Here is a 15,755-nt window from a genome sequence, read left to right as displayed (position 1 = left end):
TAAAGTTGCACAAATGATACAAAGAGTTACAGTATACCCTTTACCCAACTTCCCCAAATGTTAACATAGTATATAACCATAGTATGATCAAAGCCAGGAAATTAACGTTGATATAATGTTTAATCTATAGACTTCACTCGAGTTTCACCAATCGTCCCACCAACATTCTTTTTCTGGTCCAGGATCCAATCCAGAATTCCACATCATATTTAACTGTCATGTCTCTTTCATCTATTCCAATTTGGGACAATTCTTGGTTTTCTTTGTCCTTCACGACCTTGACACTTGAAAAGTACTGAACATTTAGCTTATAGAAGGTCTCTGAGTCGTCTGATGTTTATTCGAGTTTAAAATCAGGCTAGGCATTTTTGGCAAAACAGCACAGATGTGTCTTCGGTATGCGACATTGGGAGGTGCGTGTCAATATCTCATTCCTGAAAATGTAAGTTTCATCACATGGTTACGGTGTTATTGTCAGGTTTCTATACCAAGTTACCATTTTTCTCTTGTGGAGAGATAATTTGAGAATATGAAAATATCTTATTTCCCATCATACTAATGTTAGCTTCCACTGATGATTCTTGCCTGTAACAATTATTATTGTCAGATTTGCCAAATGTTTTCTATTTTCATTATCCTTTCTCCATGTATTAATTGAAATGTTACTGTAAGGAAGAGCTGTCTCTGCCCTGATTTACATCAGTATGGACTCATGGATATTTACTTTATTCTATAGTTTATAATCCATTGCTAACAATTTTTGTTGTTTAAATTGTCCCTGATTTGGCTGTTGGGAGCTCTAGTTTGGTTCCTTTTCCTATAAATAAAAACTGCACCTTCCTGCATTTTTTTAAAAAACATCTTTACTTTCTGACCTCACGACATGTCCAAACTCATCGTGCCTTAGCCCTGGTTCCTTTTATTGAAGAATTAATGATATTTAGAAACCAAAATCTACGCACTAGCTGTGCTCAATATTACTAGGGTAGCACAATATATTCTTATAACTCTTAGGAATTAGAATGAGCAAGTCCAGGTCTTTACCTCAAAGGCCATAAATCGAGCTCTTAAAAATATGCAGAAAACCTTTCATGGCCTTCGAACAGAGGGGTGGAGTGAGCTGCTTATCCAGGAACTTTTTTGAAATCCTGGTTTTTAAGTTCTGTTTGGGAGCAGATTAAAAGGAAAGAGGAACAAACAATTCAGAGTACAACAGTCCCCCCCCTTATCTACGGGAGAAGGGGAGGGCTGACAATTAAGTTTGGGAACTCATCCTAGAAAAACTGCTCCATACCTCATTGCTGAATATCACTACAGTCACCTTCCAAGTACTCCCCTTGGGAAGCTATGCACCGATGGCAGCGCCTAGTCCACCCTTCAAAGCAATTTTGGAACTCTTCTTCTGGAATGGCCATCAGAGCTGTCGTCATATTACCCTTGATGTCCTGAATGTCATCAAAATGTCTTCCTTTCAATATTCCCTTTATCTTCGGGTAAAGAAAGAAGTCATTGGGGGCCAGATCAGGTGAGTAGGGAGGGTGTTCCAATACAGTTATTTGTTTACTGGCTAGGAACTCCCTCCCAGACAGTGCCTATGAGCTGGTGCATTGTCGTGATACAAGAGCCCATGAACTGTTGGCGAAAAGTTCAGATTGTTTTCATCTTTTTTCACGCAGCCTTTTCACACTTCCAAATAGTAAACTTGGTTAACTGTTTGTCCAGTTGGTATAAATTCATAATGAATAATCCTTCTGATATCAAAATGGTTAGCAACATCATTGCAACAAGATCGCAAACTTAATTGTCAGACCTCGTATGATCATCTCAATGAAACAGAAAAAATGTCTGACAAAACCAATTTGTATTACTGATAAAAATTCTTAGTTAATCGTCATAGAAGGGAACTTTCTCCATCTGCTTAAGACCATTTATGAAAAATCTACAACTAACAATATACTTAATGGTAAAAGACAATGCTTTCCCTTTGAAATTGGAAAAAAGGCAAGGATGTCCATTTTCACTATTATTCAACACTGTATGGAGGTTCTACGTGGTGCAATAAGACAAGAAAAAGAAATAAAAAGCAGAAAGATAGGAAAGGAAGAAGTAAAACTGTCAATGAATAAATTGTCCATGAAATCCTAACCAATTGATAAAAAAATTACCAGACTACTACGTATCTTTAGCATGAGATCAATATGCAGAGATCAATTATATCTCTTCAAATTAGCAACAAACAATTAGAAATTGATATTGCATCAGAAATACGAGATGGTTGAGGATTAAGTCAGCAAAATATGTTTAAGACCTATGTGCTGAAAACTTTAGATGTTGTTGAGAAAAATTAAGGAAGGCCCAAATACATGGAGAGAGGTATCATGTTCATGGAAGATTGAGTGCTGTTAAGATGTCATCTCTTCCCTAATTGATCTAGAGATTTAATCCAATCCCATTCGAAATCCTTGCAAGTTTTTTGGGGTAGAAATTTATAACCTGATTCTAAAATTTTAAATCTTAAAAAACAAACAAAAATAAATGCATCGGGCCAAGAATAGCCAAGAACAATTTTAAAAACATAGCATAAACCTGGAGGACTTACCCTGCCTGATTTCAGATTTACTATAAAACCACAGTAATCAAAACGGTGTGATACAGGCATAAGAACGGATCTATGAATCAAGTGGAACAAAATGAAGTTCAGAAAAAAGCCCCACCCACTGAATTTTTTATAAAGGTGTCAAGGTAATTCAATGAAGACATGATCATCTTTTCAACAAATGATGAACCAAGCAGCTACGAGTATGGTTTTTCTTTAGTCTATTAATATGATTATATTGATTGATTTTCAAATGTTAAACTAACCTTGAATTCCTGGGATGAGTGCTGATTATGAGGTATTATCCTTTTAAGGTATTGCAAGATACAATTTTACAATGTTTTGTTGAGGGTTTTCACACCTATATTTATGAGAAATATTGATCTGTAGTTTACTTGCTCTCATGTACTAGTTATTCTTTTCCTTCTTTATCTGGTTTTAGTATCAGGGTAATGCTGCTAAGGTTGAGTTGAGAAGTGTTCCTTGTAGTTTATTTTATGGCAATGTGTAGAATTGGTATTATTACTTCCTTAAATGTTTGGTAGAATTCACCAGTAAAGCCACTGAACTTGCAGCTTTCTTTGTGTAGAACTTCTAAATTACAAATTCAATTTCTTTAATGAAAATAGAGCTATCTAAGTTTTCTATTTCTTCTTAAGTGACTTTTGGTAGTTTGCGTCTTTCAAAAAAAATCAATTTATCCATTTCACCTAACTGGTTCAATTTATTGGCATAAAATTGTCTAAATATTTCCTTATAGTCCTTTTACCATTTGTAGTATCTGTAATGATGTCCCCTCTTACATTATTGTTGGTAATTAATTTCTTTTTTTTTCCCCTGATCACTCTGGCTAAGGTTTGTCAATTTGATTGCTCTTTTTAAAGGGCCACTTTTCTGTTTCACTGATTTTCCTGTATTGTTCTCTCTCTCTCCTATTTTTTTGATTTCTGCTGCTATCTTTATTACTTTATCCCTTACACTTATTTTAATTTTCTTTTTCTATTTCTTAAAGTAAAATGTTGTATTGTTGATTTGAGACTTTATTTTTTCTAATAGAAGCACTTAATGCAATAAATTTACCTCTAAGCACTGTTTTAGCTACACCCCATCCATTTTGATTTGTTTTTCATTTTCATTCAGTTCAAAATATTTCCTAATTTATTTTGTTATCTAGAAGTATGCTGTTTAATTTCCAAATATTTGGAGATTTTCTCTGCACCAGCCCTGCGGTCAGCCATTTCTGCAAGGCGCCCTGGTTCCTTTTACTGGAGAGTGATATTTTCAAGATCCGAGCACTAAGTGTGCTCATTCCTACTGGGCAGTTGCTGTTTCTACACCTTCTCAGCCAACAAAGCTACTACATACTATGTTTCCCTGAAAATAAGACCTAGCCGGACAATCAGCTCTAATGTGTCTTTTGGAGCAAAAATTAATATAAGACCCGGTATTATATTATATAAAACCAGTATTTTATATATTATATTATATTATATTATATTATATTATATTATATTATATTATATTATATTATATTATATTATATTCCCGATCTTATAGTAAAATAAGACTGAGTCTTACATTAATTTTTGCTCCAAAAGACACATTAGAGCTGATTATCCGGCTAGGTCTGATTTTCGGGGAAACATGGTACATGAAATATATGCATATAAACGTCCCTATTTACGTGTGTATCCACCTATAGTGAAAATCATGAATTCCACACTGACACCTCCTATTCCGATCTGGCCCCAAGGGGTTCATTCTGACGATCACCTTTCCATACCTGTACCTTCCTCCTCTAATAATAAGGAAACTGGCTCCCATTATCCTCAATACATGTGCCTGCTCAATCTCCCTGTGTGTTGCCAGCCTCCCAAACCTGGCGGGCCACTGCTCCACTCAGACTACCTGCTCCACCTGTCCCTGGCCTCGCTGGGCTGCCTTCCTATACTCCAAAGGGGCCTGCCTAAAGGCTTTTTGACTGAAAAGGCAGGCACATTTTGCTTTCAAACAAGAATAAATTTCACAATTATATTTATTCCTGTTTTAATTGAGCCCTAGGGTTATACGCTACAACCAAAATTGCAAGTACTGAAAAGGAAATTAAATCCTTTGATTTGAAATTCAGTTTATTTCCTTCCAAAAAAATAATTCATCCTCGGTTTTCATTGGGTACATTTAAGCACTTGGATAATTTATCTCTCAAGTCTCCCCCGTCTCCCCAAAGCTGTACTGTTTACTGCTCCTTTCCATTTTTAAGCTCAACTGTAATAAGACAGGACAGCTACTTTGAATTTATGCATCATACAGTGTCTTATTAAAAATCAGTTTTCAGTAAAACCACCCAATAAGCCAAAGGATTAACATCAAATCTTGTATTCTAAATTCAATGTGCCACTTTTTTTCTGCATGAGAAAAAATTATTTCAAATTATTTTCACCAGTAACTTCAACACTTCGCAGTTATCCAGAAATTGACCACCTGACAGCATGAGAACTTCTCCCTCCAGTGCTTTTTAAATGTGAGAGCTTGCCGACCTGTAGAATCCACCTATGCACCCCTCAGTGTGAAAGACAAAGCATTACCGAGGCATGTAGGTGATAACTTGGTGCCAACAGCCTGTGACTACAAAATGCAAATTCAAACACTAAGACCCCGCGGGGCAGGGCTCAGTTACAAAGTCAAAAGATCCAGATTTCTTTCTTTCTTTTTTTTAGATTACCATTAAAAAAAAACCACTGATTTTAAAAATTATCCTAAAGAGCTCACAAATCCCCCCCAAGATTGTACCTGTGGACTCCCCTTTGAGGAACACTGTCCTATTATTTAGTTACAGTGCATATTCAGTCCAAAGCATCCATAAATAAGTGTAAACTATAATTTCAATCTCTTCTCACTGAAAATAGAAAAATCTTTTTAAAAAAGCACTTTTATTCAGCAACCTCCTCCAACACATAAACAGTGTCTATGGCTTGTCTGTGAAACAAAATCCAACATCTTAGAGCACAGCAGTCAACTTTAAAGTTCCACGCCCTAAGAAATACTTCCTTAACACAGAAAGAAGGACCTCAGTTCGGAACTCTTGCATTTCCATCTTTAATTCTGTTCTGAATTATCTTGAAAATGTAAGCATTCTTATTGTTAAGAAACTGTTTAAATTTATTAATGTATCCTATCTTTTAAAAGGACTAGCCTGGGTGTTGGTTTGGTTTTTGTCATGAAGTTGTTCCATTTTGTTTTGTCTGCTGAGAGTCTGAATACGACTCCTAAAACTAAGCACCGTAGGCAAAGGTTTCAGGCAAGAACTGGTTATTGAAACTTCTAAGACAAAAATGACCAGAAAAGAAAGACCTTAAAAAACCAAAATGCTCCATAATCCACAGCCAGTTGTCCTAGCCATCTCCCAAGCAATACTTCCGTGGGTTAATAATTCACTTCTAAAACTTCAATGTTGATCAAGGGAGGAGGAAGAGATTGAATGTTGCATTTAAAGGTTAGGTCTTTACAGTCAAATGTCATCATCCACATACAAACAAGAAACATAAGCGAATCTATCAAAGAACTGATTTTTTATTAAACAGAAAATCATACATAGAACTTTAGAAGCACCGAAGTCTCCACAGTCGTCTCGCTACAACATGGGCCTGCACTTCACTGCTGAAAGGAAGCTTGGAGAGACCCACCTGCATTCATTGTTAACAAGTCAGTAAATGAGAACTCAGTCACTTCAGCCCAGGGCAGGCAGTCCCGGACAATGGAGCATGTGTGTGTGCAGACAATTGTACTGGGCGTGCTGCAGAAGTGGATGAGCCACTTTGCCTTGCTTGACGGCACCACAGAGAGACGACCGTTGGCTGTCCCATCTAGGTTTCCACAAGCTAACATGCACTGGGGCTTGTCTCTCCTCTTCCCACGTAGGGGAACACATAAGAACTTCTTTGCCCCTAAGAAGTGTGCCATCTCCTTTCTCTCTAACAAGCGCATTTTCAAGGCAAACTCTGCGAGCAGGCAGAGGGTTTCCAGCACACTGCCGTGCCCTGACGCTGTGGCTCCAGGCCAGAGGCAGGCAGGCATGGAGCAGATGGAGTCCTGGCAAGGTCTGCGCTGCCCCTGCATTAGCAGCATCTGCTCATTACTCAGAACCTTCGCCTGCTTTATCTAATGCTCCAGGAAAAGCATTTTGATTTGATTCATTTCGGTGTGGTAACGTGCAACACAATTAGTGGTAAAATCAAACTGGAGGAGGGCCAGTGCTGACAATCGGAAACAAGGCAGAAGAAATATGAGGCCAGTGGGTTGGAATTTAAAAACTCACAACTGTGGAGCACCTTGCCAAATCTCAACACCCCAGGTGGGAGGACAGCGTTCCCGGAGGGGAAGGAGGTGAAAAAGGAGGAGATGAGTCCCTTTCTCCCAAAACAGTGACCGTCTCCCCTCCTGACGGTGCCACGGAGAATCCGCGTGCACACCGTGAGGGGTGTCTCAATGGCTACAGAGCTTCCCTTTGGCACGAGCCGGGAGCTGAAGTTCATTAACTCATTTTATTATCTTAGTCTTCTCTTCTGTGGGGAACAGTTACACATTTTATAAAGCAGACCCCACAAGGTAAGTTTCCTTTTTGCCATGTTGGGCCGAAGAAGTGCGAGTTCGCTGCTCCTGGAAAGGAGCAAGGTAAAAAAAATATATATGTACGTTTGATGATTTCATTCTGTCTTTGCCCAGAAGTAGCTACTCATGAATAAATATCATTGATATAAATATCGCAGTGTCAGTCTGTTAAACTGAAGTGAGACTGTAGACAATGCCTCCTGAGGTCTGGGGGAAAGCAAGAAGTTGTTGTTTACCTCAGAAATAGTAACAACACTGATCAGACTGGTAGAACAAGCTCAGAGTGACAGAGAGGCAAGAAAACACAAGAGCTGTTACCAAGGAAATAATCCTAACACCAAAAGGAATTTGGAACAAATCAAAGATTTCATCGTAAATGATGCAGCCATGGAAGTACTGTCAATTTCACCTAGAATAGGGAACAATCCCCCAGAGCATGACGGGAAACCCAAAAGGACAAGACTGACAGACAGGATATCCATGTAAACAACGAGACAGACCAACTAGAACAGAACAAAACACCCAGAAACAAAAGAACTCCTATCTGAAAACTTGTAAAGGCGGCACCTCAAACCAGTGAGGTAGAAATGGGCTTTCTAATAAGAGATGCTGGAAAAAAGACATACTTGGAGTCATTATCTAATACAGCCTGGACTCCATATTGGTCAAGATTTAAATATAAAAAATAGAAAAAGAATTACAAGTAGCAGGTAAACGTGAAAAAAATTCAGCCTCTCTCACATTAAGAGAAATGCAAACTGAAACTACATTTGGATGTAATTTCTTATCTGTCAAAGTGACAAATACCTAAAAATTTGAAGGATACTTTGCTGATAAAACTGTGAGGACATGAGCACACCTTCATACCTTGCTGGTAAGAGTGCAAAATAATATAACCCCATTTGCATTTTTATAGGAAACTATCCTCCCGCACTTACATGAGAAGTTGTATCTACAAGGTTTTCCACTATAGTGCTGTAACAACAAAAGGTCAGAAACAACACATCTGTTCTTCAGTAAGGGACTGTGTAAATAAACCACAGTACCTGTACAATGGAATACTATGCAGATACGAAAAGAAGTACATTCTTTATACATTGGCATGGACAACCATTCAAGATGTGTCATTAACGAGATATATTCATAAGCTCTTCCATGTTTCCTGCAGCATTATTCACAACAGCCAAGATGTGGAAACAACCCAAATGTCTACCAACGAATGAATGGATAAAAAAGGTACCTATACAACACAATGGAATATTACGCAGCCATAAGAAAGGAAGGTATCTTGCCATTTGCAACAATATGAATGGACCTTGAGCATATTAAGCTAAGTGACATTAATTCAGAAAGAGAAAGACAAGTACTGTATGACATCATTTTTATGTGGCATCTAAAGAAATCAAACCTGTAAAAAAATTTAAAAATCAGAATAAAAAGGTGGTTACCAGGGGATAAGACTGATAATGTTTAAAGGTTCAAATGAGTAGTAAATAAGCCATAGGTTTCTAATGCACAGGATAATGAATATAAATAATAATATTGTATTATAATTATGTAATATAATAAATGTCACTATAATAACAATCATATTACAACATACAAATGTATCAAAGTAACATGCTGTATACCTTAAACTTACACAATGTTATATATCAGATTATTCCAAGGAAAAAAATGTCATTAAGTGAAAAAAGCCAAGGTGTGGAATAGCATAAGGTAATATGTCATCTTTTGGTAAGAAGAGGAGGGGGATAAGATAGATATTCATATTTGCTTATATTTGCAATGCAGAAATACTGGAAGGATTGACAAGAAACTAAAATATATGATTGCTTTAGAATGGGACTAGGCAAAAATGAATATAAGCAAGATTTCTCAACACATAACTGTTTATATTAGTTTGATCTTATGTCCCTAAAAATGTATTCATCAAAAATATTAAATTAAAAACAAAACCTGCTCATTTATGGATTAAAAAATTAAAATCACACACACACACAAACTACCATCTAGAAGAATAAACCATAAACAAAAGTCCATTGAAGAATAAATGACAAATTGAATAAATATTTAAAATAGATATGAGAAGGGTTATTTCTTTAGGTCTTTCTATTCAACCAGAAAAGATAACAACCAAAGAAAAAAGGGGGAAACATTGGAACACATAATTTACAGAGACAGAAATACAAACAAATAATAACACAATAAAAAGATGCTCATGTACTTATAGAAAAAGGCAAACCGAAACAACAGTCTCAGGCCATTTCCACCTATCAGACAGGCACGAGGAAGCAGTTGTTTTTATATACTTTTGGTGGGACTGTAAACTGGTAGAACTTTCTTGGAGGGCAATTTGGCAATCTTTATGAAAACCTAAAGTGTCTAGCCTGCGACCCAGTCATTTATCCCATGGCTTTATGTGCCCAAGTCTATCATGATATCTGTTCAAAGATACTGCTTGCAGAACTGTTTTTAATAACAAAAATAAACAATTCAGAGGGCCCTAATCACTAAGGACTCTAATAAATAAATGATAGTACAGCCACATAATGCAATATTACACAGGCTGAAAAAGAATAACGTTGACCTGTAAGTGCTAATACGGAGACATCAAGATGTGTCACTCGGTGAAAAAAGCAAGGTGCAGAAAAGTATCTAGAGTAGGATGTAAGTGTAAAACGTGTGCGTTTGAGCTAGAGGGAGGGTAACAGGGAGGAACGCTTCAACTTCTTTTTGGAGACGTTTTCTTTTCCATTTCATACATTTTTGCTCTGTTCGTATTTTATCTATGAAAAATGTTTTAAAACCAAGTATTTAAAATGTATTTTGGAAATTATTTGCCAAGTATTTACAAAAGAAAGCGGTTTCTCTGTCATATCTACATGGTTTCCCAATGTTTCTGTGCCACAATAGGGACGAGGGTGACAAAGACAATTCTGACCAACGGTATAAAACCAGCAGCACACTGGCTCATCACCTCAAGCTGTATTTTCAAGCTCACAAGATATGAGACCTGGGGTGCAAATAAATCAGGGGCACATTTCTAAAAGTGCCTCTGTGTTTAGTATTACATAATCAGCACTCCAACCACACATGGCCCAGGAGACTCAACCTTAGCTCTGGACTCACTACGGACTAATGACTCAGCCTCAAGCAAATCTCTTAGCTGGTCACTTTGGACCTCAGTTTCCCCCATTTGAAGAAAACGGTATGTGTGTGCACACATGTCTATGGCGGGGAGTCTATTAGGTAATTCTAAAACTGTACGATTCTAACTGGAAAGTACTGCAACCTGTGCGTAGTTGTTTAAAAAAAAATCTCATTGATTATTTGGAAAAGTAGCAAACACACTCAAGCTGCTCGTATGTTATCTGTCCAGGATCTCAATAAACAGATATAAAATATCAAAATACTTCCCCCCAAAAAAAGCTGAATTTCTAGATGCTAAAAGAAAAAAATCCGTCAATGGTATCTACTAATATCAAACCAAAAGAACAGAATTCATGTTGTGAAAATAATAAAATGAAAATATTTTCAAAATTGCAGCCCTAATGTTTATTTTTTAAATGGCACATGGACATAAGATCCCCGGTTACCTACTTTACTGCAATTCTGTCCAGTGAGCCAACGATAATGTCACACTGATAAAGAAGATTCTGCAACCGTGCCACTAGCATCCTGAAATATTCTGTGGTCCACCTTTCAGGCAGGGGGGCAACAAAGCTTTTGGAAATTCAAACTTCTACCATCATGGAAGTCCGCAGCACAAGAGGTAGGAGCATAGGGTATCCATGGCCATGAAAACTATTAGCTACACACTGCCAAGTGTTTCTGTTTTAGACCATTCTTACCTAGTTCTGTAACTGCACAGTTGTTCATGCCCAAAAGGAATTCTACCGGTCCCAAAGAAACAGCATATTCCCATATATTATCCTGTATGGTATGTAAGTGCCAGGAAAAGGGAAGCATGGACTTTTATTTTTCTACTTCCCTATCTGTCAATAGATTACCTATGTCTACCACCTTTGCACTGTTCCCTTTGGACTGAGCACAGACTGAAGGAAAAGTAGGCCAAGTATATTTAATATTTTCCACCAAACAAGTTATTTGCTTAAGATGGCTTGGCCAGCCTCGTGTCTGGCACCAAACCCAACCCGACCGTTCCAGTAGGAATTAAACCCCAGTTTTAATGGGTGCTGTGCTCCAATGCCTGCTAATGCATTGAGGGTTATTGGCCAATTTCTTCACATAAAGGCAAGAGCGAGTGCATGTGTGTGAACATGTGTGTGTGCCCACGTGTATGTATGGACGGATTACAGGGGGGAGCCGGCCACAGCTGCTTAATTTTTGTAGAGCTTTTTTTTTTCCTTAATAGGGAAGAGGGCTGTGGTTACTTACCATCCTCATAAGCCGCTACCGCCAGTGAGCTGTTTATCCTCACAAAGGAGACATATGGCTGCATTCCAGGCTCATCCTCGTCGTACTCGGAGTCCAGGAAGGGGGCGATGTAGTCCCAGGTGCGGGTGTCCCACACCCTCACGTCCCCCGATGTGTATCTGGAAAAGAAGGACACATTTGGTTCCAAGCACACATCGAAGAGCAGGGCCACAGTGGAGAAGCGGGGACAGGCTTAGAACGGCAGAGGAGTAAGACTGGGTCTGCGGGGACAACTCCTGCCACACTCTTTAGATAAGTAAGTCCGACAGGAGAAAATGTCCACTGGATAACAGAAAGCCTGGGAACACGTTTCATGTGTTCACAGCACAATGGTGACAATTTCAAAAGAGAATACTATACTAATAAAAAAATTGGGTATCGAGAGCTTCTTTTTTCCTTTTACACTATTATGACTAATCTGCTACCTTAAGTTCTCCTGGTAAAGAGAGCATTAGCAGAAATTTGTAAATGCCACAGTATTTATATAAATACACACACGAAAGACAGGCAGAGAGAGAGCAAGAGAGAGGGAGAGCAATACTAAGGACTAATGGTCTTACAGGCAGCACAAGCTTTCTAATACCTCGTCCATGCATCAGATTTGACTGATTAAAGTCCCTAAAGACTAATTGATTTGCTGAAACAATTAAATCTTGCCTTTCGCAGCCAGACAATGCTGCCTTCTCATGAAAAGCTCTTGCCGAAATGCATGCCTCTCCCGGTTTTGCCCACTTAGAAAACAGGAGCCCTCACTCTCTCCTATTACCACTGTTACTCCAACAAATGCCTCTCTCCATCAAAGCCAAGGCCGGGCCAGCCCCAGCTCGGACACGAGCCCGTGGGATAACGGACTGGCCAGATGAGGAGACGGTGTGCTGCCGGCCACGGAGGCTCTGATGCTAAGTTCCTTACATCTGCTGCAGAGGATTCGATTCAACACGTCAAGCTGCCGTGGGGAGGCGTGTTAGAAATGTTTTAAGAGTCTCCTGGTGTACCCACACAAAGATAGATAATTTAAGGGGGTTAACAGTCTGCCTGAGGCCCAAGCCTCAAGAAGAGGTTTCTTTAATCCCACGTTAAAAGTGTAGAGTCAAACAAGGTAACCTCTAAGAGTAAATCACGGAAATGTATGACATGATTTATCGATGAAGTAGTTACAAATCAATTTCTCATGTGAGATTTCTTAATAAAGAAACCAAGAGTATTCTGATTCAGGTATGCGTCATTTACTAAACGAAATAGCATTTCCCTCAAATTATTAATTGACAGTGAATACAACACTATAATTCAAAGGTCATGCTGTAACACAAATTCTCTAGGTTGGAGAATTCAGTTCTGTCCCCACAGACAGTGCCCAGAGGGTGTGCGTGTAAAGAGCCAAATAGGAGACATGTGTTTTCGGAAACTGGACCGATGGGCCTCTGACCGCTGATCCTCCAGTAAATAAAAACGCACACTCCACGAGTGTCATTAAGCCTGGCGACACATAAGCAAGGGCGGATATTGATGGCACCACAGCCAAAGCACGGCTGCTGGCTCCCAGGCCGTCCAGGCAGAGTTCCAGATCACCCTTCTTAACGAGGAACCCTATACAAGCACGCACACCCCACTGCCCCAAAACTACTAGCCTCACCTTGACACCCTGCAAATGACTCAGGCATTCCTGGAGTAAGGCCACTTGCCTAGCTAGAGACACTGAACAGAAAGAACATGTTCGAATTTCTAGACTGGATGTAATTAGATTCTTAAAGATACATTCTATGTGAAAGGAACTAGCCAATTCAGAAAAGCAAGATGAGAAGGATGGCAACGTCTTTCAGAAATACAGAGAAGGTAAGGGAAAGAAAGGCAAAGAAAGGGATTTAGTAGGTCAGAGAACTGTGGAACTTGGAGAAAAAGACGTGCACAAACCAGGAAGACCGACTTCCTTTCCATCAGTCTCGGTCAGCCGGTTTTTCACGGCCTTTATATATCAGACCATGCCAGGAATCCTCACATGGTCCTCTGCGGCGCCCCCGAGGGGCTGCAGTGGGGAGCAGGAGGGTACAGAGGAGAGAATTTTAGTGGCCTGAGCTCCTGCCCCACCCCAAGCCCTTTTTACACAAAGAGATCCGAGGTAAAGCAACAACCACCAAACCAAACCTTGAAAAACTGCTGAGCACACAATACTGAACGATGAAATGCAACTTGTTGGTCTCTCTCATCACTTGAGGGAAGAAGAGAGAGGTGGGCAGAGATGGCACAGAAAAGAACACTCTATTACAATCGAAAAGGCTTCTGACAAGCCTTTTCTTCCATGAAGCGGCCCCACTCACGTGGCAACGCCACACATCTAAAATTAAATGCATCGTCTCCTCAAAAGTTTCAGCTCCCTTCCCCTCTTCCTCTGCGCTGCCTACGGAGGTGGCGTTCATCTTCTACTCGGTATCATGGCTGCCCTTAGACCACTCGTGAAGCCCAAAATCGTCAAAAAGAGGACCAAGAAGTTTATCCGGCACCAGTCAGATCGATATGTCAAAATTAAGCGTAACTGGCAGAAACCCAGAGGCATTGACAACAGGGTGCGCAGAAGATTCAAGGGCCAGATCCTGATGCCCAACATTGGTTATGGGAGTAACAAGAAAAAGCACATGCTGCCCAGTGGCTTTCGGAAGTTCCTGGTCCACAACGTCAAGGAGCTTGAAGTGCTGCTGATATGCAACAAATCTTACTGTGCTGAAATTGCTCACAGCGTCTCCTCAAAGAACCGCAAAGCCATTGTGGAAAGAGCAGCCCAGCTGGCCATCAGAGTCACCAATCCCAATGCCCGGCTGCGCAGTGAAGAAAATGAATAGACAGCTTGTGTGCAAACTGTGTTTTAATAAAACCATAAAATTCTTCACAAAAAAAAAAAGTTTCAGCTCATCACTACACTAGCCGACTGCCCAATTCCTTATTATTTTTGTGAGTGATTCTTTTTTCCCCACCACCCACACTGCTCTGCATGTTCGAGTTGCCACCCCCTTTCTGTTCTCATTTCCAGGAATGCCACCCTAGTCCAAATCTCTCAACGCCTCACACATGCGCCATGACAGCCTCCCTACGTCTGAGCCTCTCACTTCATTCAACCCTGCACAAGCCAAGACCTCAAAACTACTTGACCCACAAATCCCTCTCCCTTTCTCCCTTACGCTCCACACTAGACCATGTGTCCTAGGAGCTACACCATGACAGTAGCCTGGACTTACTCTCGTGGCAACTGTGACGTGATCATCTCCCCCAGGAACCTACATGCTTCCAAGGTCAGGTGGTGGGTCTTGCTCGTGGATCCAGCGACTGGAACAGTCACACTGGAATAGCACTTGACATTGAGGAAGCCCTCCGTATATACTCAGGCCTTAACACCTTATTGAATGAACTTTTAATTACTAGCCCAGCATTGAGAACCCTCCACAAAGTAGCTTCCACTCCTCATTTCCTGCTCCTCCATAGCAGGAACCAGCCTCCAGATAAGCCTGCTTATTCACTGGCTTCCAAACACTCTTGCCTCTTGTAAAGCAGGGTCTCAGCTCCTGCTCCCCGCACAAGACCGCAGCATATGGTGAGGCCCAAAAGGAACACCCACGGAGCCATAGATAGGGGAGTCACACCCACTATAGTCTCACTGGCGGCTGGGTTGGAGACACAGGAAGCAGGAGTCACACGATCCGCAGCTGCCGTCCACTTGTCCCTGCCAACCAACCCCTGGCTAACTGCAATCCGCACTTGCTAGCTCAGCCACGGCAGTTATACGAGTGGCTAATGGCTAACTAACCGGTTACAGCTGATGGCCATCACTACCCGCGCCAGCACCTTTCTACGTGAGGCCGAGAGCCTGGAAATTGCTCTCTGGGACTCTGTCCATACACCTCTGAACCTCAGTTCATGTCATCCGCCTTTTCGGAGGACGTTTCCTCCTCACGACCCAACGCAGTGGGTCTCAACCTTGACTGCACATTATAGAATTACATGGGAGGCTTTTAAAGTTCCCGATACCCAAGCACACCCCAGATCAATCCAATCTGACTCTCGGGGTGAAATGAGGCATCAGTATTTCCAATGAGACACAAGGTTGAGAACTTCCAACCTAGCC

The 15,755-nt window shown here is 40.3% G+C and overlaps 2 protein-coding genes across 3 annotated transcripts in view; one reads left to right on the top strand and one right to left on the bottom strand.

The window, feature by feature from the left end:
- The window catches only part of FBXW8 (F-box and WD repeat domain containing 8), a 109,101-nt gene that overhangs the window by 50,556 nt on the left and 42,790 nt on the right, over positions 1-15,755 (bottom strand). For both annotated transcript variants that reach the window (XM_081036816.1, XM_081036817.1), the window contains exon 5: positions 11,606-11,763. In XM_081036816.1, coding sequence (XP_080892942.1) covers positions 11,606-11,763 — 158 coding nt within the window. The remainder of the gene's footprint in view (positions 1-11,605; positions 11,764-15,755) is intronic.
- LOC308492346 (large ribosomal subunit protein eL32-like) lies at positions 14,026-14,478 on the top strand (the record flags this gene model as incomplete). Its single annotated transcript, XM_081037195.1, has 1 exon — positions 14,026-14,478. The coding sequence occupies exon 1, from the start codon at positions 14,074-14,076 to the stop codon at positions 14,476-14,478; it is 405 nt and encodes a 134-aa protein (XP_080893321.1). The 5' UTR covers positions 14,026-14,073.

The sequence above is a fragment of the Rhinolophus hipposideros genome, assembly GCF_964194185.1.
Source record: "Rhinolophus hipposideros genome assembly, chromosome: 24".
NCBI classification, from domain to species: Eukaryota; Metazoa; Chordata; class Mammalia; order Chiroptera; family Rhinolophidae; genus Rhinolophus; species Rhinolophus hipposideros.
The sequence above is the reverse complement of the archived record's forward strand: the minus strand, read 5'-3'. Positions and strand labels throughout refer to the sequence as shown.